This window comes from Muntiacus reevesi, chromosome 5 (genome assembly GCF_963930625.1).
Source record: "Muntiacus reevesi chromosome 5, mMunRee1.1, whole genome shotgun sequence".
Taxonomy (NCBI): Eukaryota; Metazoa; Chordata; class Mammalia; order Artiodactyla; family Cervidae; genus Muntiacus; species Muntiacus reevesi.
Genome location: NC_089253.1, coordinates 78,306,299 through 78,329,120, shown reverse-complemented (window position 1 = coordinate 78,329,120; position 22,822 = coordinate 78,306,299). Strand labels below are relative to the sequence as shown.

At 46.7% G+C, this 22,822-nt stretch overlaps 1 protein-coding gene across 1 annotated transcript in view; it reads left to right on the top strand.

The window, feature by feature from the left end:
• KIF26B (kinesin family member 26B) overlaps positions 1-21,953 on the top strand; it is a 496,587-nt gene extending 474,634 nt beyond the window's left edge. Inside the window, exons 13-15 of the mRNA XM_065935600.1 lie at positions 10,521-10,723; positions 11,173-11,323; positions 14,877-21,953. Of these exons, the coding sequence (XP_065791672.1) occupies positions 10,521-10,723; positions 11,173-11,323; positions 14,877-15,025 (503 nt within the window). The 3' untranslated portion in view covers positions 15,026-21,953. The remainder of the gene's footprint in view (positions 1-10,520; positions 10,724-11,172; positions 11,324-14,876) is intronic.
• The last annotated feature ends 869 nt before the right edge of the window (positions 21,954-22,822 follow it).

The window sequence follows — 22,822 nt, the reverse complement described above, 5'->3', positions numbered from 1 at the left end:
TTTTTTCTCTCAACCCCAGGGTTGCTTTTTTACTATTCTCACACCGCAGAGAGGCACAAACTCGGGAATATTCCAGTTCAGATATAAGGACTGTGATCAGTGCACAAGGTAAATTATTTCTCTGCCTCAAAAAAACAAAAAAACCTTCAAGGTACCACAGAGTTACGTTGTTGTAATTCTAGATCTTATGAAGTATTAATAGATTGCCCCATCCACCCATCCCATCACAGATCATGAAATGCCATGAGGATGTTAGCCTTCCAGCCTGTTCGGGAGTCATCATGGCTGTCAGAATCTCAACATTTTTATTTCCCAGGTGTTGTGTGCATCAGGCCTTGATTCACTTTGATGGTGCTCCACATCAGGCCCTTGGCCCTGAATCTCACCACCAGACCTGGGAGTAGAACCCCATGTAATACAAGTGGAGAACAGAAATCCATTCAGTATGACATGACAACTGCTGGGTCCAATTTTCAGAGCCAAGGACATTAAAATGTATTGATAGTGGTTACTAAAAATAACAAGAAAGTTTAAGCCAGAGCCTTTGCCAAAAAAAAAAAAAAAGGTCTGGCCTTCCCAATATTTGTTTGACAAATCTTATGTATTACAATCTACCCAGTCTTGGTCTTCAAAATCCAGAATATTGTGAGACATTTGCTATGTGCTCAAGTACATTTGAGTGTTACAGAGTGCTTTCACATACTCTAATTTAGCATCTTGAATCTACCTATCCAGTTTATTCTTTTAATAGCTTTACTCTTTTTTTCTTTTTCTTTTTTTTTTTTACTTGAATTGCTTGGTTTGGCTGTTGCACTGGAGTAGAGGGGAAGAAAAACTAAGGTAACTCCTTGGAAATTGGACCACAGGCCCTGCACATGTCCTTGCTTGGTGCTGCCTCTGTTTGTAAATGTGTTCTCTGAAGGTCCCTCGTTAGGTTTGGCTGTTGGTGTACAATCAAAGCACCAGGCTGGGTGCCAGAGATGGGATTTCATAGAGAGTGCTGAGGGCATCGAACCTCTGTGAGCAGCTGCTGTAGATCCTGGGCTCCCTAATGGATATGGCAGTGGAGATATGCTCCCTGCATATGAGGTGACCTTGTCTCGCTTATTTATGATTATTATTAAGAGAAATGCTGGCTGTCAGACATGATCAGCATAAATCAAAGGCAACTTCTTTAAGAGAAGCCATAAAGGTTCTCAAAGGAAATTCCTAGCTCGATGGCTGGATTTTACAGTTACTGGAGATGTTGGGAACTGCAGGGGAGGCAAGCAGTCATCTGTTAGTGGAGGTTGCTTTCAAATTTGGAAAACTTCAATTCTTTTGTTATCTCCTTAGTGAAAATGAACTAGAAATAGATTACTAGGAAGATAACCTTGAGCTCTTTGAGTGCTTTGTAGTGCAAGTGGAGAAACCAACCATCCCGATGGTTCACCTTTCCAGTCCCATTCCTGGAGAACCGTGCTGGTGGACAGTGAGCAGAATTGGGCTTTTCCTATGGGCATGGTGCAGTGGGAATGCTGAGCTAGAAAGGCAGGAGACTTGGGGTCTTGGGCTGTGTGACATTTACAGAATAACTATACTCTCTAGGCTTCGGGTTTGTCATGTAAAAGTAAAATGAAGGGGTTAATAGAGAACCACCACAGTCTCTCTATGCTCACACTGTATAAGATGATGCAAAAACATAAAGAATATTGGTGATAATATGACTTCCTTTCCATAAGATGATGCATGGTCAATGGGTTTTATTTTTACGTTGTTAAACACTGATCAGACCTCTTCTGTGCTGTTAGAGCTTGGTGATAGGAAAGTCGCAAGTGTGTTTGGGAAGGGGCAGGCAGCATAGAAAACCAAGTCACTGTGAGAAGTATGTAATCTCATTGGATAGCAAGGACAAAGAACATGAAACAGAGAACAGTGAACCAGGAACCAAGATGTGTTGCCAAGTGCTGAGTGAGGAAGTGAGGGCTAAAGGTAGGAAATATTTAGACAAAGATGGCCCAGAGCAGCTGAAGAAGGCTATAGGGAAACACTGGGATTGAGCCAGGCCTTGAAGGATGCTGGGACAAAGGGCATTGTCAGCTGAGATGCTTGGGGCAGTAAGAGAATGGTTTATGGACAACAGAGTGGGATTAACTCAACAAGGGTAATATTCTTAATGGATGTGATGATAAACAGAAAACGTAAGCCCAGATCAAGTTATTCCTTGAACATCTGGCAACTATGATAAGAATTATTGCAGCTGGCAACGGGGAGTCATTTATAGGTTCTTGGTTGAGAGTGTCATAAGGTGACAGAAGCTGTGGGTTGCTTTCTGTTGATGGATTTTCATCTGTCCCTCCACCGTTCCTTGCCAGCCCCCCTGTGATAGGTGCATGGACATGTAGGTGTAACTGTTAGGCATGAAGTAGAGTTATGACAGCCAGTCCAGGTAGGGAGCAAATGTTCAACCTGTCCATAGGTTAGCAACTGAAAATCAGTTGCTAAAAGTGTATGAATCAGTGATGGGCAGTGTATGGTGTGGCTGCATCAGCTGGGCCCCACCTGAGGCCCCAGCTTTCCACTGATAGCTCATTTATATCACCCATCGTGTGGTCCCTCCCTGACTCTCTCTCTCTCTTCTTCCTCAAGTTCCTGACACTTGACCCCACACCTGCTGTGTTACCCTCTTGGCTTCTTTCTTTCTCCCCACTTGTCTCTCAGGCTGTCTGGGGAAATATGAAAAGTAGGTTAGGTCTGAGTGAAGTTCATTTCCACTGCAGCAAACCCCGGTGTGGTGTGACCCCGCATCCAGAAAGCCCAGGAGAGAAGCCAGCCAGGGAGCATGTCGGTTCCGAGATGCACCCAGGGCTTGCCCTGCCTGGCAGGAGCTTCTCTGAGGCCTGTTCAGCACTTGACTCAGCCTGCCAAGTCTCGGGCGCGGGGCTGGTGCAGGTTACCATGAATCAGATGAACCCCGTTGATTGATTCATTGGTTGGTTGGCTGGCTGGTATTGTGGTCCTACAAGTTAGCTGAATTCTTTTGTATGTACCTCTGATCGGTTGCCCTGCTGGTGACCCGTGTTTTAAACACTGAACCTAACCTCTTATTTTCTTTCCCACTCTAAGCACCAAACACTGTGCCTTCCCTTCTCTGGGAGCTGAGTAAACATTATTGACTGATGGGTTCAGTTTACAGATCTTCTGCACCGGGATCTGTGACTGGTTATTCCTCCAAGGGCCTAGAGCACCGTGCTTCACTCTGTCCCTTCCCTGTGGCCCATTCAGTTCTCAGGTGCAATCTTATTTTGTTTTAATGAATTTCAGGAAACACAGTGGTCTCTAGCTTAATGGAAACAGGGCTATGGCAAGTGGCTTGCTAGCTAATTTAAGATTTCTAGAGTGTTTCTAAGAGACGTCATCTAGAAACAGATGAGAAAGGGTTCCAAATAAGACAGGCTTTTGGACAATAAGTTGGGAAAAAATAGAAAACTGGCTCCCTAAGATACTGAGGAAGCTCCTTAGAGTACAGTGTGGGCGGAGGTGGGTGCAGAGCTGAGTGAGCATGTGAGGGGTCTGGGCTCTGCCCAGAGGACAGGTCCATGGCCGGCCATCTCCCCATCTCCTCTGCAGCCTGGGACAAGCTCACTCATCAGTTCGAGCCCTACAGCTGCCCATGCAGCCACGTCTGCATCCATCTGAGAGGCCTGGGGGACTGGATGGCTCTCGCTGGTCAGTAAACCCACGCTCACTGATCTTTCCCCTCCCCGTCCTCATCACTGATGCCTGAGCGGCCTTTCAGCATCGGTGCTTTCTGCTTTTTGACTCACTGTCTTCCTAGTGATGATTCCCTGGGTCAGAATGAAGATGGAGGGTGATGGCAGGAAAGCTGATATGGCGGGTTCTCTGTGGATGGCCGGGGTGGGCATCTGTGTGTCCCCCAAGGCATGTTGTGGGCCTCGGCGTTTGGAACGCGTATATTTTCTGACACTTGACCTAAGAAGCAGCATCTTCAGATTCAGTGTGGACACTTTTATCGGCACTCTGATGGTGAAAATGGAAAGCCTGACATCAGACTCCTCATTGGGGTCATCAGCGCTGCGGAGAGTAGGGTGGGATGGGCCATGACAGGTTTGGGGGCCCTTCCAAATGCATGCACCTGGCAGCCAAGCCTGGAGTGGTTGGGGGAGCAGGGGTTTCAGGTCAAATTAGGGCCATTTCATGCAGCAAAACTGTTGGCACTTATCAACTTTAGTGTTTTGAGTTTGTTTTTTTTTAACACTTGACATCTCCATGTCCATACAGAGTGCTGGGCTGATGAACAGGGAGTGATAGAGAAGAAATCCTTCTGATGACCCACTGGCATCAGGGGGGAGGTTGGTTCAGGATGAGTGATCCCAAACCAGACAGCTGCATCTGACAGGCCCTGCACCACTATTGCCTGACTAAGGTGCTTCCCCACAGCTTCCTTCAGTGGATGCTTCCCCGACCTTCCAGGAGCCGGGAACAGAGTGGTCACTGGCAGGCACTGGGTTCAGTGGAGAGCAGGAAGCATCTTCTTGAGAGCATGCCGAAAACCCAAGAACTCATATTTCTGTGGGGACCCAGATCAAAGCCCTGTGGTCAGTTCTTTCCAAGTGATGATACGGCATTTCAGCACCGTCGTTTCCTGTGCTCTTTCCAGCAGAGTGAGGGCACCATCTCTCCCTCTGAAAGTTCTTTCATAGCATTAAACGCCATTTCCTCTGGTTTGACCGCATTCCCCTGGCCCCTGTCCTCAATTTTCCCCATCACACCCCAAGTAAGACTCCCAGTGTACCTCTGGAGGAGGCCTGAGGGGCGGGGAGGCCTCTCAATAGTGGGTGCAAGTTCTGGATGATATCAGTTCATTCATGGACCTGATTTACCAGTGACCAAGTTCAGAACAAAGCTCCCTCCATAGTTCTTCAGGCAGTCTGTCTATCAGATCTAATCTCTTGAATCTATTTCTCACTTCCACTGTATAATTGTAAGGGATTTGATCTAGGTCATACCTGAATGGTCTAGTGGTTTTCCCTACTTTCTTCAATTTAAGTCTGAATTTGGCAATAAGAAGTTCACGATCTGAGCCACAGTCAGCTCCTGGTCTTGTTTTTGCTGACTGTATAGAGCTTCTCCATCTTCAGCTGCAAAGACTATAATCAATCTGATTTTGGTATTGACCATCTGGTGATGTCCATGTGTAGAGCCTTCTCTTGTGTTGTTGGAACAGGGTGTTTGCTATGACTAGTGCAGTCTCTTGGCAAAACTCTGTTAGCCTTTTCCCTGCTTCATTCTGTACTCCAAGGCCAAATTTGCCTTGACTTAGTTTTCCGGGTGTGACTCAGAAAACTAAGATCATGGCATCTGCTCCCATCACTTTATGGCAAATAGATGGGAAAATAGTGGAAACAGTGACAGACTTTATTTTTGGAGGGCTCCAAAATCACTGCAGATGGTGACTGCAGCCATGAAATTAAAAGATGCTTGCTCCTTGAAAGAAAAGTTATGACCAACATAGACAGCATATTAAAAAGCAGAGACATTACTTTGCCAACAAAGGTCCGTCTAGACAAGGCTATGGTTTTTCCAGTGGTCATGTATGGATGTGTGAGTTGGACTATAAAGAAAGCTTAGCGCAGAAGAATTGATGCTTTTGAACTGTGGTGTTGGAGAAGACTCTTGAGAGTCCCTTGGACAGCAAGAAATCCAAGCAGTCAATTCTAAAGGAGATCAGTCTTGAATATTCATTGGAAGGACTGATGCTGAAACTGAAACTCCAGTACTTTGGCCACCTGATACGAAGAACTGACTCATGTGAAAAGACCCTGATGCTGGGAAAGATTGAAGGTGGGAGGAGAAGGGGACAACAGAGGATGAGATGGTTGGATGTTATCACCAACTCAGTGGACGTGAGTTTGAGTAAACTCCAGGATTGGTGATGGACAGGGAGGCCTGGCATGCTGCCATGGGGTTGCAAAGTCAGTCACGACTGAGCGACTGAACTGAACTGAAGTTCAGCACTCTGAGAAAATTCAAGATAGCCAGTCACTGCACACAGGAGAAGCCCTTAGACTGTAATTCACCTGACGCTGAGCACTCACTTCTCATCCTGGCAGCGGTTGATTGACATGGTGAGGAAGTTGAGAAGATTGCCAAAAAGCATGGAAAAAAGATAACAGGAATTAGCCTTCAGAATATCTCTACCAGGCTATTGTAGCCCTGTAAAATGTCATTCTCCTTTCAAGCTTCTTTACTTTTCTCTCACAAATCAGGGTGATCTCTGCTCTCATCTCATGGGGTGCCCTGGAAAGATGAGGAGGCTAATAGAGAGTGACTCTAATACCTAATATTTTTCCATCTGTGGTAACGAGACTCCTTGGTGTTCCCCAATGGGCCCCTGCCTCCTGGCCTCACCCTTGATTCATCCCCTCCCATACTCTACTAGGGTTGTTCTCTGTGTCCAATTGAATAAGGTAGATGAAAGTGATGGTTATGTCACTTTTAAGATTAGGTTGTGAAAGATACTGGAGCTGCTCTTTCTTGCTCTGGGTAGACCAGCTGCCATGCCATAAATAGCCATGTGCAGAGGCCCACCAGGCAATGCAATGAAACTCCTGCCAAGGGCCACGACATGAGCTTAGAAGTGGATGCTTCAGCCACAGTCAAACCTTCAGATGACAGCAGCCCCATCTCGTGAGCCAAAACTACCTGCTCCATCAGCCTCTCCCAGTTCCCTGATTCATAGGAACGTGTGAGAGAACCAACATTTGTTATTTTTACCATCTGGGTTTAGGGTAATTGGTCACACAGTGATAGATAAGTGATACATCACCCATCCCATGAGCCTCCTCAGTTCCTCCCCTTTTTCTTGCATAAACAGATTCTTAGAGTCATCCCAGAAATGTCTGGACCCATGCACCCAGTGAGATGGGTGTGCTGAGATGCCCATATAGCTTCCCAGATGGTACTAGTGGTAAAGAATCCACCTGCAGTATAGGAGCCACAGGAGAAATGGGCTCAAACCCACGGTCAGGAAGATCCCCTGGAGGATAGCATGGAAACCTATTCCAGTATCCTTATCTGGAGAATCCCCAAGGACAGAGGAGCTTGGCAGACTACTACAGTTCATAGGGTCGCAATGAGTTGGGCACGACTGAGGTGACTTGCAGCATGCACAATGCCCATACATATACCTCCCTAGGGGCTTAGTATATATTATCCAACTGAGGAGGGCTTACCATGGGTCCCATCACAAGTGTTTGCAGCCTGAGGAACAAGGGCCAAGTCTCCACCTGAAGGATGCTCAGACTCTCCTTGTCTCTGAGAGCTGAACATCTTCCCACTGATGCTCGGTGTTCTTTGGCCTCCATGCATGTTCTGCAGCAGTCATTTCTCACTGGAGCTGAGCCTCAAAGGCAGAACTGCTTGCTCAGAGTCAGCTGGCCTGATCAGACCAATTGAAAAAAAACCCAAACTACCAGCTGGTTCATTTCCATTGCAAGGGAGATAGATATTCACTTCTGTGGTTGACATCTTCAGTGGTTGACACTTCCTAGTTTCATAAGATAGTGTGTGTGTGTGCATGTGTGTTTGCACATGCATCCATACACAAGATAAAGATCTGGCCCCCCAAAATGAGATTTGATATGAAACCAAGGGAGCCTAGAGGACAGAGTATGCTCTGTAGGGAAAGTTAAGGTTGTGTTTAGAGTCCCTCGTTGTCTCCTGAAGGAAAGACTGCTGACCCGCACTCTGAACAGGCACATACTGCCCTGAGTGCGTACCACCACGGCCGCCACCACCTGGAGCTGCAGGTGGCAGCTTTTCACATTCCTGCCTCCCTACATTGGTGAGAAGGTTGTCCTGTGCCTCGGCCCCCTGGTTCTATTTCAAAGAGTTCTGGCTCTTTTTCTCTCTGAGCTTGTGGTATTTTAAGCTTTCCTTAACAGTCACTGGATATCTTGAAGTTGGAGAAAATTACAGTGTCTTTCTCTTTGGAAGGGTCATCACGTCACACAGGCCACACTGGCCCAGCATGCAACATGCAGAACCAACTGGAATCGGGGAGGAAGATGGAGGGAGGGTGGGGGAGAGAGGGCACTCACTCCTCCAGAGTTCCCCAAACACCACAAGGATGGTGCTATAAGGACCAGCGCTTCCCTCAAAAGCAGCCCACTGGCCAATATAGCCCATCTCCCGGGGCCTCCAGAAAAGCCTCAGTGCTTTGTATCCTTCATATTCTCAGGGCTGCCATATGATGGTGTGTATGTTCTCTTGCCCTCCTTCACTCTCACTCAAATCTGACTTTAATGAGATCCCTTCTGGTAGCTCAGGCAGTAAAGAATCTACCTATAATACAGGAGACCCGGGTTCGATCCCTGGGTTGGGAAGATCTGCTGGAGAAGGGACTGGCAACCCAATCCAGTATTCTTGCCTGAAGAATTCCATGGACAGAGGAGCCTGGTGGGCTACAGTTCATGGGGTCGCAGAGAGTCGGACATGACTGAGTGACTGGGTGCAGACACACATTCTATCTCAAAGCAGAATCAGCTCAGACTCTGTGTGCAGCTAGCCAAGGCTTCCTGCAGACTCCATTGTCTTCCCTCAGATGCAGGAGGGACCACATATCCATTCTGAGTTAAATTAGATCAGGCTCCCTTCAGCTTCAAACAAGATGGTGTCATGTTTCCCAACCATCCTTCTTCCAGGAGAAAGCAAGCTTCCTAATGTCTGGTCCTGGAGAAAGAAGGTGCCAGGTGGGTGTATGCCTCAGGAGATGCAGCTGTTTGAGGCTGCACCAGGCTTCACTTCCAGGAGGCCAGGCCTGCAGCCTCCTACCAGGAGAGGGGCCAGAGCTAGGGGGACAAACCTGGTAGTCACCCAAAGCAGGAAGCTAGATCCACTTCAGATGTGGGTGAAAAGATTAGACCCCATCCTCAGGAACCAGGCCATGGTTTCACTCACTCATGCCACCAGTAACCAAAAAAAAGTGGTGCTTGGTGCATTGGGGCCCCCCATCCTGACAGTCCTTTAGTGATTGCTTTTTATAATCCTCTAGAGACATGCCTCTTAGGGCTCAAATCTGCATGGTATGTGTTGGGCTGCACCCCACAGGCCTGCAAACCTTGTAGTTGGCCCAGACCGAAGAAAGAGCTGGGAGACAACAACAGAGACATCAATAGTTTAGGGACAGGGGATCTTACACAAAGAGTCCTGGAGTTACACCCCACCTTGTGCAGCAGGCAGGACATGGCAGCAGTTTTCGCTATTCAGGGGAGAAGACTACCATTTATAGGCACAATTGACGTCAGGTGGTCTCATTGGTTACCAGGGATTGAGTAAGCCCTAGAATTAAGAGGATTGGATAGTCATGTGAATGAAGCCGGGACTGGTTAAACAGGGGATGCGTAGAAAGCAAGAGAACAGCCATCTTAAATGGCATAACAGTGCACCTCACCCCTACATATTCTGCTTGACCCTTACAATATTGGTCCACCCCTCTTCCCAGATATCTCTGGGTCCCAGATATCGAGGGGCACTGCAAGCAAATACCACAAGCGTAATACAGACACCAGCAGCTAAAGAGTATCAAGAATCCAAGAGGTGGGCAAATATTGGAGCCAGATGCTTATTGGGTCAATTTTTCAAGAAAGTTCACAAGGATGACAGTGGCTTCTCGCTGTAGACCCAGCAATCAAACTCATTTCACAGGGAGGCCACCGTTGGTTTCCTAGTTCACAAACAGATTCCCTCCACTCAGACTTGGGGTAAAATATACGATGTTTAACAAACACGATACAGGTAAGATCGTAACCATGAAGCAGAATACAGGCAGTGACAGCATCCTGAGATATCACCATCCATGCCTGTGGTCTTCATCCTGGTCTGCAGTACCACTCCACCTGTCCATCCTCAGTCACCACAACCTACTCTGGGCCAAGTTCTGTGGTGTTTAACCATAACCCATCTTTGGAAAGATCATTTATTATCTGATTTTTTATTTTGGTGGAGAATGGGGACAATAGGTTTTTTTAAATAAGGTAACACTGAGACTTTGGGGAAGTTATTGAAGTCTTTTTTACCTTTCTGTGAGAATTAGATACTAGACTTGTCTATGACAGAAAACCCAATAACAATATAAGATTGATTTCTCATGTAAAAGTCTGGTGTAGGGGGTTTTTAGGGCAATGAAAATACTCCATGTGATATTATCATGGATATTATATGTCCGTGCTGAGGGTGTAGCCCGAGTGGCTCTCAGTTCTAGTGTCCTGCAGCCTGTGTGTTTTAAGGGGGAGACCACAGGTGGGGAGGCAGGTGGGGGCTTCTGAACTTGTGGAGATGAAGGCAAGTGCCAGGGAAAGGGAGTGGATGCTGAGGTGGCAGGAACTTGGGAGCATTTCAAACACAGCTCTGCCGCAGATGGGGGTGGTGGGGGTGGGTCACGCCCCCACCCCTCGCATTAAAAAATATGTTCAAAAGAAATTCAAAACTATTAACTGTGGACTTAATTCCCTACCTAGGTTCCCAGAGACGGAGGCTCATCCCGGCGCTGTCCCTTGACACCCCCTCCCCCGTGAGAAAACCCACCAATAGCGCGGGGGTTCGCTGGGTGGACGGCCCCTTGCGCAGCACCCAGAGGGGCCTCGGGGAACCTTTTGAGATTAAAGTCTATGAAATTGACGACGTGGAGCGGCTGCAGCGGCGACGAGGAGGCAGCAGCAAGGTGAGGCTCCCCCACCCCGCGCCCCCGCAGGTCCCCTTGTCGCCCCCCCAGCCCCCCGGGAGCAGTGCTTGAGACGGGGTGCAGGCCCCGGAGACCCCCAGCGGCTTCCGCGCGGGTGGGAGGCGAGGGCTCCTGCCAGCAGCCAGGCCTGTGCACCCAGCTCCTCGGGAGAGCCGTCTGTTTCTCCACCTGGAGACGTGGAATGTTCACAGACCGGGAGAGCTGGTGGGCTCTCTGGGCCTTTCTGGCTTCAACTTGGGACGCCAACCGCCTTCTAAATTTGGGATAAGCCTGTGATAGCCCTGTCCTGTGCGTGCACATCAGAACTGAGCCCCCGCGCCCTCCTTGCACAGACTATAAGCAGAAGTATTCCTTTCCAGAAGAGGTTGCGTGAGCTGGATTGGAGCTGAAGGTCCCTGTTTCCTCCCCTCTTCTCATCTGTGTCCTAGGAGGTCATGTGTTTTAACGCAAAACTGAAAATTCTGGAGCATCGCCAGCAGAGAATCGCGGAGGTCCGAGCCAAGTACGAATGGCTGATGAAGGAGCTGGAGACGACCAAACAGTATCTGATGCTAGACCCTAACAAGTGGCTCAGTGAATGTAAGGCCCATCACTATGACTCCCGGGTTCACCCACTGAACAGACCAGGCCGAGGGACACAGACGCTGTCTGAACCCCACCCCTGCCCATCAGCTGGAGACAGCTTCCCTGAGCTCGATCCCACTCTCCTGGGAGCAGATGGGGAGGAGGGGGCAGTGGGGTGGTGACCATTGCTCTTGCCAGATTATTTCTTGTGTGTCTCAGTCCAGAGCACCTGAAAATGAGATATTTTTTTCTTCCCCTGAATGTGGTGGACGATCACCCAGACATGAAGGCTATATTACAAATCTGCTCCCAGGCCACAAAATCACATTGCATATCTAGCCTGAAATAGACAAGAATTTATAGAGCTCTTAATAGGGTAGAATGTGCAATCTTAGAAAAGCCTCACAAAGAACCCAGAAAGCAAAAAAAGAAAAAAAAAACCTACATTTTTGAGTGAAAAGAATAACATTTGCAGTGTTATTTCCATTTAATAGAAAGCCCAGGATGACAGCGACCATCTAGTAACAATTCAGAACAATTTTGCTCTCTTTGAAAGATGGATTCAATTGTCTCTTATTTATTTGTTCCTAACCATTCCATTTACCACAAAATAAAGCTCAGATCTGGTCCCAATTGTTTCAATGATATGGGGCCCAATGCTGGACAGCTTAGCCTCTGGAATAAAATGTGTTACTTCCACTAGAATTCCTTTCCCTCCTTTCTTTTTCCGAACTCTCTTCATGACTGACCCCTGAAGGTCACAGCACCTCTTCCCAGCATTCCCAGGTCAGTGCAGGGAGCATGACAGGCCGAGACTGGAGCTGAGGTTTAAGAAAAATACTGGGTGAAATGATCCTGAGCAAAGAGGAAAGGACAGAATTTGCCAGCCTCCTAGCTGTGCCTGCCACTTTCACAGCATGTCTTCAGGTGGCTTCCTTTCCGTAACGATGCAGTAATAACATCACCCTTGAGTACCTCATCGGTTCATGTGCGGATCAAACAAACCAATAGGAGGACAGGACATTGGGGCCAGTTATCATGATGCATCTTGTCATGTTGCGTTATACCACGTGTGGTGTCAGCCACAGTCATGCAGAGCCGCTCTGGGTGTGCCTGTGAGACCTCGGGTAAGATGCTTAACCTCTCTGAGCCTTGATTTCCTTAACCATCAGATAGGAAACATAATGGTTTGCCCATCTCGTAGAGTTGTCGGGAGAGGTCGAGTGCTACTACGCCGCCTGCCTGTGATGAAAGCTCGGTATCTACTAGTAATTAGTGTTTGTATTATCAGAGTTAATGAAAATAGCCGTTCTCAAAGGGCTGAGGAATTTGATTTCCTCAGTGCCTGGTTGCCTGAGGCACCAGGGGGGGCCTTGTTAGATCCTGACAGGGACACGAACTCCTGCTCTCCAGGGTATTTCCCTCTAAGCTGTATTGGGGCAGACAAGACACGAACAAGGACATTAGCTGAAGTCTGGCCATGGCATAAACATGGAGCCTAATGCTGGTCTCTCCCACCTGTACACACCCTTTTCCTTCTTCCATGAATCCTCTGGCACTTCAGAATCCCAGGGGCACTCATTCAGCAGCTCCTCTTCTTCCTTTTTTATCCTTTCATTAACATTTTTGAGAGCTGTTTATGCCTGAGGCAGCCTTGACAATTGTCTTCATCTTACAAAGTCACACTTTTCCCAGGAAGTGAGCTGCTTAAACATTGGTACAAATGTAGATGCTTCCAGGAAACAATTGCTTCCTTCTTGCCTTTGTTCATGTCAGGAATCAGTGATTTTTTTTTTTTTTTTTATGCTGAGAAAGGTAATGAACAGAAGGCCACATGAAAGGAGAAGCACAGAGATTGGCCGTTCAAGATGAATTAAAATCAAGAATGACCAAAAAAAAAAAAATCAATGAGGCTGTATGATGACTATTCCCTGGATAATAGGCAGGGTGTTGGCATAGAAATATATGTGCTGGGATCCTTTTTATTTCAAATTTCCTAATTCTGATGCCACTTTCAAGGTGATCCAATAACATAGCTTGATGTGGCTATGGTATGGGGAGGGTTTTTTTTTTTTTTAACTTTAGACTGGTATTCAGGAGCCTCCACCTTATTCCGAGCCCCTGTCCTTGTTAACTATGTAACCTTGAACAGGACACATCCCTACTCTGAGCTCTGTTAACTCCCCTACAAAAGCAGTTAGCCCTGATTTCCACCCCAGATTTTCTGATAGCTCATTACAGTTCTCAAACCACATTCACATTCATCGTTTCTTTTTGGTTCTACTCTCCATAGCAACTCTAGTTAGGAAAGTAGGCAGACTAGGGATGACTCTAAGGACCCTGTGCCAGCAAAGGTTAGGTGTGGCCTTCTTGGGAGTCAAGTGCAGGTCTCCTGCCTTGAATTCCAGGGTCACCCCACTATCCTGGCTGCTGTCCACGCCTGTCCTCCCCATGCTGGACACTCTGCAGCAGCTCACTGCCCTACCCGTCACAGCTGCACCAACTAGTGGCCAGTGGCGCAGGAGAGGTGGCCTCAGATAATTGCCCTTGAGGAACTGAAGGAAATAGACTTTTAACTCTGTGCAGGTCTGAACTTTACGGACAGAATTTGGGTCCTAAATCTTGCTTGTCTTCTAAGCAAAGAATTGTAATTATTATTATTTTTCATCAAAGTATAGTTGATTTACAATGTGCTAATTTCTGCAGTACAGCAAGATAATTCAGTTGCATGCACACACACACACACACATATATACATTTATATAAATAAATAAATATATATATATATACATTTTAATGTTTTTTCCATATGGCTTATCACAAGATATTGAATAGAATTCCCTGTGCTATACAGTAGGATCTTGCTGTTTATTCATCCTATATATAATACTTTGTATCTGCTGATCCCAAACTCCCAGTTCCCTCCCTCACCGCCCTGCCCCTTAGCAAATACAAGTCTGTTCTTTGTAAGTCTAAGAATCTAATTATTAACATGTGCGTGCATGCTAAGTTGTTCAACTCTTTGCGACCCTATGGACAGTAGCCTGTTAGGTGCCTCTGTCCATGGGGATTCTCCAGGCAAGAATGCTGGAGTGGGTTGCCATACCCACCTCCACCGGATCTTCCCCACCCAGGGATTGAACCCTCCTCTCTAATGTCTCCTGCATTGCAGGTGGGCTCTTTACCACTGAGGAACCGCAGGGTTCAGATCCCTGGATGGGGAAGATCCCCTGGAGAAGGAACCTACAACCCACTTCAGTATTCTTGCCTGGAAAATTCCATGGACAGAGAAGCCTGGAGTAGCAAAGAGTCGGATAAGACTGAAGCAACTTAGCACACACAGAGAGCCTCAATTAATGTCGGGGATCTAGTGTTATCATTAGAACGGAGGGCCCCAGTACAGTTGCAAGTAGCAAAGGGTTCTGTTCCCAACTTGAGAGCTGCAGAGGGTCGAGGGCCCGGCGGTGCTAAGACCTCCAGGCGCAGGCGCAGCAGCCTCGGGGCCAAGCCGTCGGGTCACCCTTCCCTGCAGGCGGCACGTCCCCATCGGGCTTCTCCTTCTTTGCAGTTGACTTGGAGCAGGTTCTGGAGCTGGATTCCCTGGAGTACCTGGAAGCGCTGGAGTGCGTGACGGAGCGCCTGGAGAGCCGCGTCAACTTCTGCAAGGCGCACCTCATGATGATCACCTGCTTCGACATCACCTCCCGGCGCCGCTGACCGGAGCCGCCGCCCGGCCCGGCCCTCGCTCCCGAGCCGCAGGCAGCCGCGCTGGGCCGGTCCTCAGGGCCGGCGCCGCTCAGAGACCACAGAAGGAGGACGAAGGTTGGAGGCAAGTCTGGAGTGAGCGTGGAGCGGAAGGCGAGTTTTTCTTTTGTTTTCTGTAGGGACGGTGCAGACACCAGACACGCAGTAGAGGAGCGAATGATGGGAAGCCCAAGGGACGTGGAAGCCCCCCGTAAGACTGAAAAAGCACTTTGAGGAACTTTGAAGAACTTGTTTGTACATAAGAACTGCTGGCAAAAGAGACCTCCCTCTTCTCCTGGTTTGTGAGAAAAGGGGAGACTGGACGTGGGATTGTTGTGGAAAGCTAAAACAAAACAACAACAGGTTTCCCCGAATGACTGATTAAGTGCCTTGCAAATCTTTGTTATTATCCAAACGTTTATGTTCATACTTTCTTGTGTACAGATGGTGCTAGTCAAGATGAAAACAACAACATGAACAAAAAAGAAAAATCAAACACATTTTTGCAATGTATTTACAGCTCGTTTTCTCTTGGTGTTTTAGCCTATTTCTGACTTGCTATTTCTAAGTAAGTTGTGTTTGTAGCGCTCTTTCCTAATCAGTATTGCATATGAATAAATGTTAACTGTCTGCTATGGTTCTGCTGGGAAGGCCACTCAAACAAAAGCTAGAGACTTCTGGGCCCAAGCCAGTGTGTTTCCAGGGACGGTTGGAACCGCAGGTGATGCTCATTGCCGCCTTCCACCAGTGGCAGGGTCAGAGGGCAGACTTGGAGGTCGATTATGGAGCAGGTGCACGTGAGCTTGAGAGAAATGGGTTCGTCTTCAGGGGGAAAGGAGCCTCTATGACCCTGGCCCTCCTTACCGTTTGAGTGGGATGTTTGTGCCGAATAGTTTTCCCTCCAAGTCCTGAGTCACGTCAGTTCAATTCAGTTACTCAGTCAAATCTGACTTTTTACACGTACTGAGGCATGTAAGACTGGTTCCTTTACCCATGAAGCTGGGGTCCTCAGCAACATTTTTCATATTCATTTTTATTCCAAGGATTCTGGATCTAAAGAACACTTGAACCAGTTCAACAGAGCCATATTTTTTTGTTCCCCAGTTTTGCAGATTTATTAGAGCAGAGGATTTTTCCCAGTCTGGAGACCTTCTTGGACTTGTAGATGCTCAGAGACCGAAGTAGTATTGGTCCAGAACAAGGGGCGGGGGGGTGGGGGGGCGGGTTACACAACTTTTCTATTGTCCAGAGTGCTGTTTAATGCAAGAAGTTCCAGTCCTTTTGAACCAAAGCCTCCATCCCAAGAAAGGACCAGGTCTGTCTGCTCAACCTTGACACCTGAAGGCAGAGAAAGGTTTCCAGTCATACATCACATACCTGTGGGGCCCAGGGTTTCATGCATGTGGGTATACAAGGCTTGACCCCAGAAACTTTGGACTTTATTCTCAAATTGAGATGTTCATCTCTGCCACAATTCCCTTAGGGATTAGTATACCCATTTTAGTGATGGAAACCCAAAGCATAGAGTGCTCCAGGGATTATCTAATAACAGCTGTGCAACAGCAGGGTGTTTACCTACCTTCCAGTCAGGGCCTTCTCCCAGGCCCCTCTAGCCAGGCCATTGATAGAGGTGCCCAGGATTTTCCAGAGTACTGTTCTTTTTGACCTCAAATGCAACATAACTTCATGAATTTATTTCCAGGCGAGGCAGTCCTGGTTAACCGACTCCTCGACCCCAACTGCTCCCCAAGGAAAAAGAACAATTGCATTTCTTTGTCAACGCTCCTTTGTACACATGCAGCCCAGCATAGCTGGCTAAACAACTAGCAAAGCTCAGCTGAACTCGGTAAGTGGGAACCAAAGTCTTGTGAGCTTCATAGTGCAGCCCTTTACTGGTCAGAACAGGGCACAGACAACCCCCTAGACTCGGAGCCAGCTTCTCTCTGGCTTTATGTTCAATTCAAACTCACTCCTATGGCATCGTGTACACAGAAGCTGTACTCCATCTGATAGCCAACACGGGCTGAAATATAGTGAAATGTTACTGCAGAATGGATGGTCTCCCCCTCCAGTTTAACAAGTCACCTTGGGAGAGGCAGGCCTCCCCCGCCCTACCCCCATTCTGCAGGGCAGCCCCACGGTTCTGGGGCTGGGTATGCTCTCGTCTCTCCACTTCCGTAAATGAATTTATTAAAGAGCAGCCTAATGGAAGTGTCTGGACCCCAAGAGATGTCAGTCTGTTGAATTTGTTTGGGTTTTCCACTCGGCATCCCTTTGGTTGCTGGCTTGAAATATACCATCATTTCATGGAAAGCCTTTGATTGAAGGACTGTCAAAGGTATCTTTCTCTTTGTTGGAAAGATACACACTTGATTAGTAATCAATGTCCTTAGCTTTTGCCCTGGCCGTATCTTCCCCACAGGTTACTTCACGGAGCTGAGTTCCTTAACAGGCCATCAGGGGGGCCTTCATGCCTTTCCTGGAATGAGACTAAGTGTAAACACCTACAAGAATTTCAAGTCTTGATCAGTGAAATCTTTCCTAGGGGTAATGGCCTTCAATTTGCATCCTGCCTAAACCTGCTTTGTATGTAAAAATTTTGTGAGATAGCAAAGGGTTGAATAAAACCAAGAGCTCTCTTGCCAAGTCAGATTGGCCTCTTAAAATGCCACACCACTGAACTTCTCGCAGAACGCTGTTAGCCATGGTGTAGGAGAACAACTTGGCATGGAGGTTGTTCATTCTGACTTTTCCCTTTTTTTTTCTTTTCTGACCTAAGTCAGCTACAAACAACATACCAAGTGTTTATGAACTCTGTGAAGAAATCATGAATTTCATGCTATTGAGTGTTCCTGGTTCTCTCAGTTGATTGTACAGCTGATCAGCTGTCATGAAGCAGTTCTAGTAACTGAAGAACAGCTTCATTCAATGACCAAATGTGAAATGGTCCAGGTCCCCTTGTGGTTTTGATGACAGTTAACTAGGAAGGCAGAGAGAATGTCAAAGAACGCATTATTCCATTTTATTATCCACAAATGAAAGGCCCAGAAAAATATTTACTTGAAATTAACATTTAGAAGCCTTCTTTGTCTGAAACCGTCTTCCCTCTCCAAAGTTGAGCTCAGTGTGAGGTGGAAGCATTAGCACAAAACTCAGAGCCCAAAAGGGGAATAGTGACATTGTTCCCTCGGAGTAAATCCATAGTGCATCTCATGATGGTGTTTCATGCTGCCACAGAGGATGGTGTTTCATGTTTGCTTTATCCTGGGCTTTCAAGCCCCACCTGAGAGCTGGAACCTTTGATCTTCTCATCCTTGAATTCCCCTCTACATCATGGGGAAGCTGTTGCTAACTTTCATCTCTTCCAGACTTGAAATTGAAACACCCCATCTGTTGTTTTCTCTGCAGTTGCTATTCTGAAGTTGGGGAGTTTGAGATGCAGAGGCAGAGGTTGGTCCTGTGTTGACTCAGGTGGGGTGCATACAAGAGATCCCAAACTGGGAAGAGAAGAAAACTGCGATAAAACGCTATGCAGCCCAGAGTGGGGAATTCAGCAGGCAGGAATCTGGCCATTTGTCATAAATTAGCCTTAAACTTGAAGTCTGTGTTCCTGGAAGGTGGCAGTGACTTCATTATAGCCACAGAAACTATCCAGGGCTTTGGTTCAAATAGTCTGACACATACATATGTATCTTGTACTGGTTCTCAGAGTTCTGTTCATTTTGAGCAAGAGGCCGTTTATGGGCTTCAGGTGCTGATCATGACTTTTGGTTACTCCATCAGCCTTTATCACAGGTGTTACTATTCAAAAGCAGCTGTCTGACTGGGATGGGTTTCTTGGGATGGAGGTAGAACCTGCAAGAGCCTGGGCTTTTGTTAAGCTCCCTCTCCACACAGTTGTCTGTGTCATTGGCCACTGCAGATGTGTAATCAAGCCTCCCGCCACGAATAACAATGTGATGAATGTGTCTAAATTCCCTATTCCAGAAAGAGTTTGGGCCATCACAGACATTACTAAAGATGAATTATTTCAAAATGGAAACCAGAAGAATTCATGAATTTACTCATTGTGCTTTTCCTGCTGGAATATTAGCCCCACTCGTAGAGCATATATTAAAAGGTTTCCTCACTTTTAAAGGCAATGTATTTTAAACCCTGAAACCATGCCTGTAAGAAACATGTTGAAAGCCCTGTTCTTGACGAGTTGATGCTGGATAAACCGTCCATTGGCACTGGTCCTGGGGCCTGATTGCTGCCCCCACCCAGGCAATACTGCCCATCTTCCCTCACAGAGGATGCTCTTCAGCACTGCCACCCTGAGGCATGACTGCCTAAGGGAGGCCAGTGCAGCCCACTTTTCTGTGTGCCCAATGACGCAAAACTGACACTCAGTGTCACTGACAACTGCCAGCAAATGGTCTCAGTTTTTTGGGGGGTGGGGGGTTAGTGGGAGGACAAGGTGGTAGAATATAGTGTTCTTTTGGATTCTAACCTCTCTTTCTCTTCCTCCAGCAAAGATCTGTCAACATTTCTGGGTAAAAACTCGCAAATTGTGTCACTTAGCAATCTTCCTGAAAAAATACATACCTGTTCCAAACTATTCATCATTTCCAGATAAAAGCATCATTCTAATCCAGGAGAGGCTCATCGTCTCAAAAAAAAAAAAAAAACCACTTTTTTTGCAAAATTTTAGAAGCTACTTATCACACCCCTAGACAAACACATTCTGCTTTTGGGCGGCCCCACTCAGAACCAGAGATGATATCATAATATCAGAGACACAGTGGTGCTTGAGGTGGTATCAAGGCTTCAGTGCATATAATTAATATTCTCTAAATGCATTTCCCAGCATCTGTGTGTGTTTTAGGGTGAGTCCTGAAGTGCGGGCCCATGCACATCTATTTTATATAGATAGAGAAATTACCTTCAAAATAAAGAGGCTCACTGTTTTATTCCCCATACTGCTGACCAACTCCCCACATTGTCATATTCACTTTATGAAGAAGTTACAATTTATTTGTAAACTCGGCTGTTGTTTTGTAGCATTGCTCATTGTTTTATATTATTTATACATCATGGTTGGAAATGCTATCCAAGTGCTATGTATCAAAGTGTAAGTTTGGTGGATCTGCCTATGACTATTTGTTCACCTCATTAACAGAGACACAGGTACCAGGAAAGAAAGAGAGATCAATCAGGAGAACAGGGACTAGGCTCCAATCCTCAAAGTACAGGACTTAGTTCAAAATGTAGTTTGTTTCTATAGCAAGTAAGTAGCTGAAAGAGAAAAGATGCTTTCCCTTTGAACATGATGATAATGGACTTGGAAAGCACCCTCCACGGGCCTTAGTGAGAGAGGATCCAGCCTCTTCATGCTGGTCCCACACTAAATTTCTGAAAAGTGCAGACAGTATTAGGTTCCCACATTTCCCTGAGAAACCTCAGCACCCCCGGTATTCCTAAAGGGGGTTTGGAAAAGGAACCCAAAATTCCTTACCTTGGAGATACCTTGGAGATATATATATATATATATATATATAGTACATGTTCTTTTCTGGAGAAACCAAAGCACTTTAGTGAGTCTTAAAACCCATAATACTTAAGGCATCTTGTCCCCTCCCTGGATCCTCGAGAGGCTGGGAGGGACTGGGGGGGTCAGTAGTCTCATTTGAGAGGCAGCTAAACCTAGGAGAAAAAGCCTTGAGCTTGGGGTAAGGAAGCCCGTCTCCAGGTCTGGTTTCCTCACTCGCTATGCAACCTTGGGCAAGTCGCTTCACTTTGCTGGGCCTGTGGCTCGCCGATGGAAGATCGGGGGTTATATTAGCTGCCCTTCTGGGATAGTGTAAAGAGAAAGGTATGGGAAGTGCTTTGAAGAGATGAAAGCTCTGTATTGGCGCTGGGGGTAATCATTTTAGATGAAGAAACTGAAGTCAATAGCCAATGACTGGCCCAAGTTCGCAGAGTAGTTTTATAGCAGAACCGGGATCTGAGTCCGGCCCCTTGGACTCTGCCCACAAGGTGCTGTTGTACCAGGCGTGTGATCTGTGGACACCCACCACACCGAGGGACTGACGTGTGTGTGTGCACGGGGGCGTATACAGATGCATGTGTACAGAAGGTATGTGACATGGTGGAAGAACATAGGACAGAAAACCTGAGTTCGAACTCCAGTTTTGACCATAGTCCTATGGCCTTGGATATATTACCCAACTTTTCTGGAACACAGTTTTCTAATCTGTAAAATGAAGACAGTGTGCTAAATGATCTTTGTGGTTCCTTCAGCTCTAGTCATGTATGTATGTGTATATAAATATGCTAATCTGTAGAAATGGGCCAGTTTGAAGATTGGAGACAAGACCTGCCCAAGTGCATTTATTGTGTCAGAAACAGCGAATTCATAAACAAATTCATAAAATCTTTTTTTAAATTCAATGGTGGTATTTAATGTCATTGTGTTAAATTCACTATTTGGATAAAAGATTGGTGCCATTTAAAAAATGAAGTTCTTAGCTTACAAGTGTTTACTGTTAAAAACTTTTAATAAAATTTGTTAAAAGTCAGAAATTCAACTATTCTGTACTTAGGTAGGTCTCAGCAGCCTATTCGCAAACAGGCTGTTTTTGTGTGTGGGCCTTCACATAGTGATAAAAGAGTTAACTGTTGGCTTGATCTTGATAAAATGTGAGCAGGCTACCTGGAGAACAGTCTGGAAATGAAAGTTCTCAAAAACTGGTGACATGATTTCATTAAGCTGTGTGCCATTTCCAGTGTGAAGACATTGTTTGCTGGCTAACGATCTCTGACTTTTTGTGGCATATGAGGTGTAAAATGTTGTCAAAAAAGAATCTGGTGTTTAAAAAGAATCAACCTATGGTGGCATTAAATGTTCACTTTTCTCCTACTCAGAGTCATGAATTCCTCTCTCCAGTTTATCCTTCTGAACAGAGGAGGGAACAATTCAAGGTCTGGAGCAAGGGCATCTCACTAGAGCAACACCTTGACTGAGGACTTCTTCCCAGGCCTCAGGGCCTTCCTAGAATAGACCTGTCTCCTCTCACTATGGGGCTGACCCCCAACAAGTTCAGAAGCTCAGGCAGGGGTGGGTGGATGTGGGGCTGAGTCCTGCGTCCCTGAAAGTTCACAGGTTGGTGATCACACACGAAACGTGTCAAGTCAAGAAGTTAGGTGTTGATGTGGTGATGGCTTTGTTGGCTTAGGGACTCCCTCTCAGTCCAGTGCCTCTGGGGCTGGTACAGAATAGAGGCCTTGACAGTCACGAAGATTGCTTGGGCCTGGATACACAGCCCCTTGTCACAACTGTCTCACCTGTAACTGGGTATACTCAGGTAAGAAAGCAGGAACAGGTCAGAAACTGGAAGAAGGCCTCTTAGGTGTTCCCCCATCCTCAAGAACAGTCTGGTGCCTTCCATTGAAGGCATTCCTCTGGGCAGCATGAGACACTTCTCAAAGGTGGTACCTAATTCATCCAATAAATGAGTGCTCCGTAGTCAGAAAGAGAGGGCAACAACCGCTCCTAGCAAATCACACTCATTGTTTCTGTCATGGCATGCTCTGAATTCATGTCTCCTCTACTGAGCCAGCCTGGGCACACACAGCTCCCATCCACCCCCTACTCCCGTCTCATGGGCTCACTTTGGGCCACTGTAGCAGAGGTCATAAGTTCTTAAGAAGCCTGGAGCCATAAGAGTTTTCTAGACAAAATGCCTTCAATAGAAGAGCTGGTGGAGGGGATACCTAGCCCTGGCCATC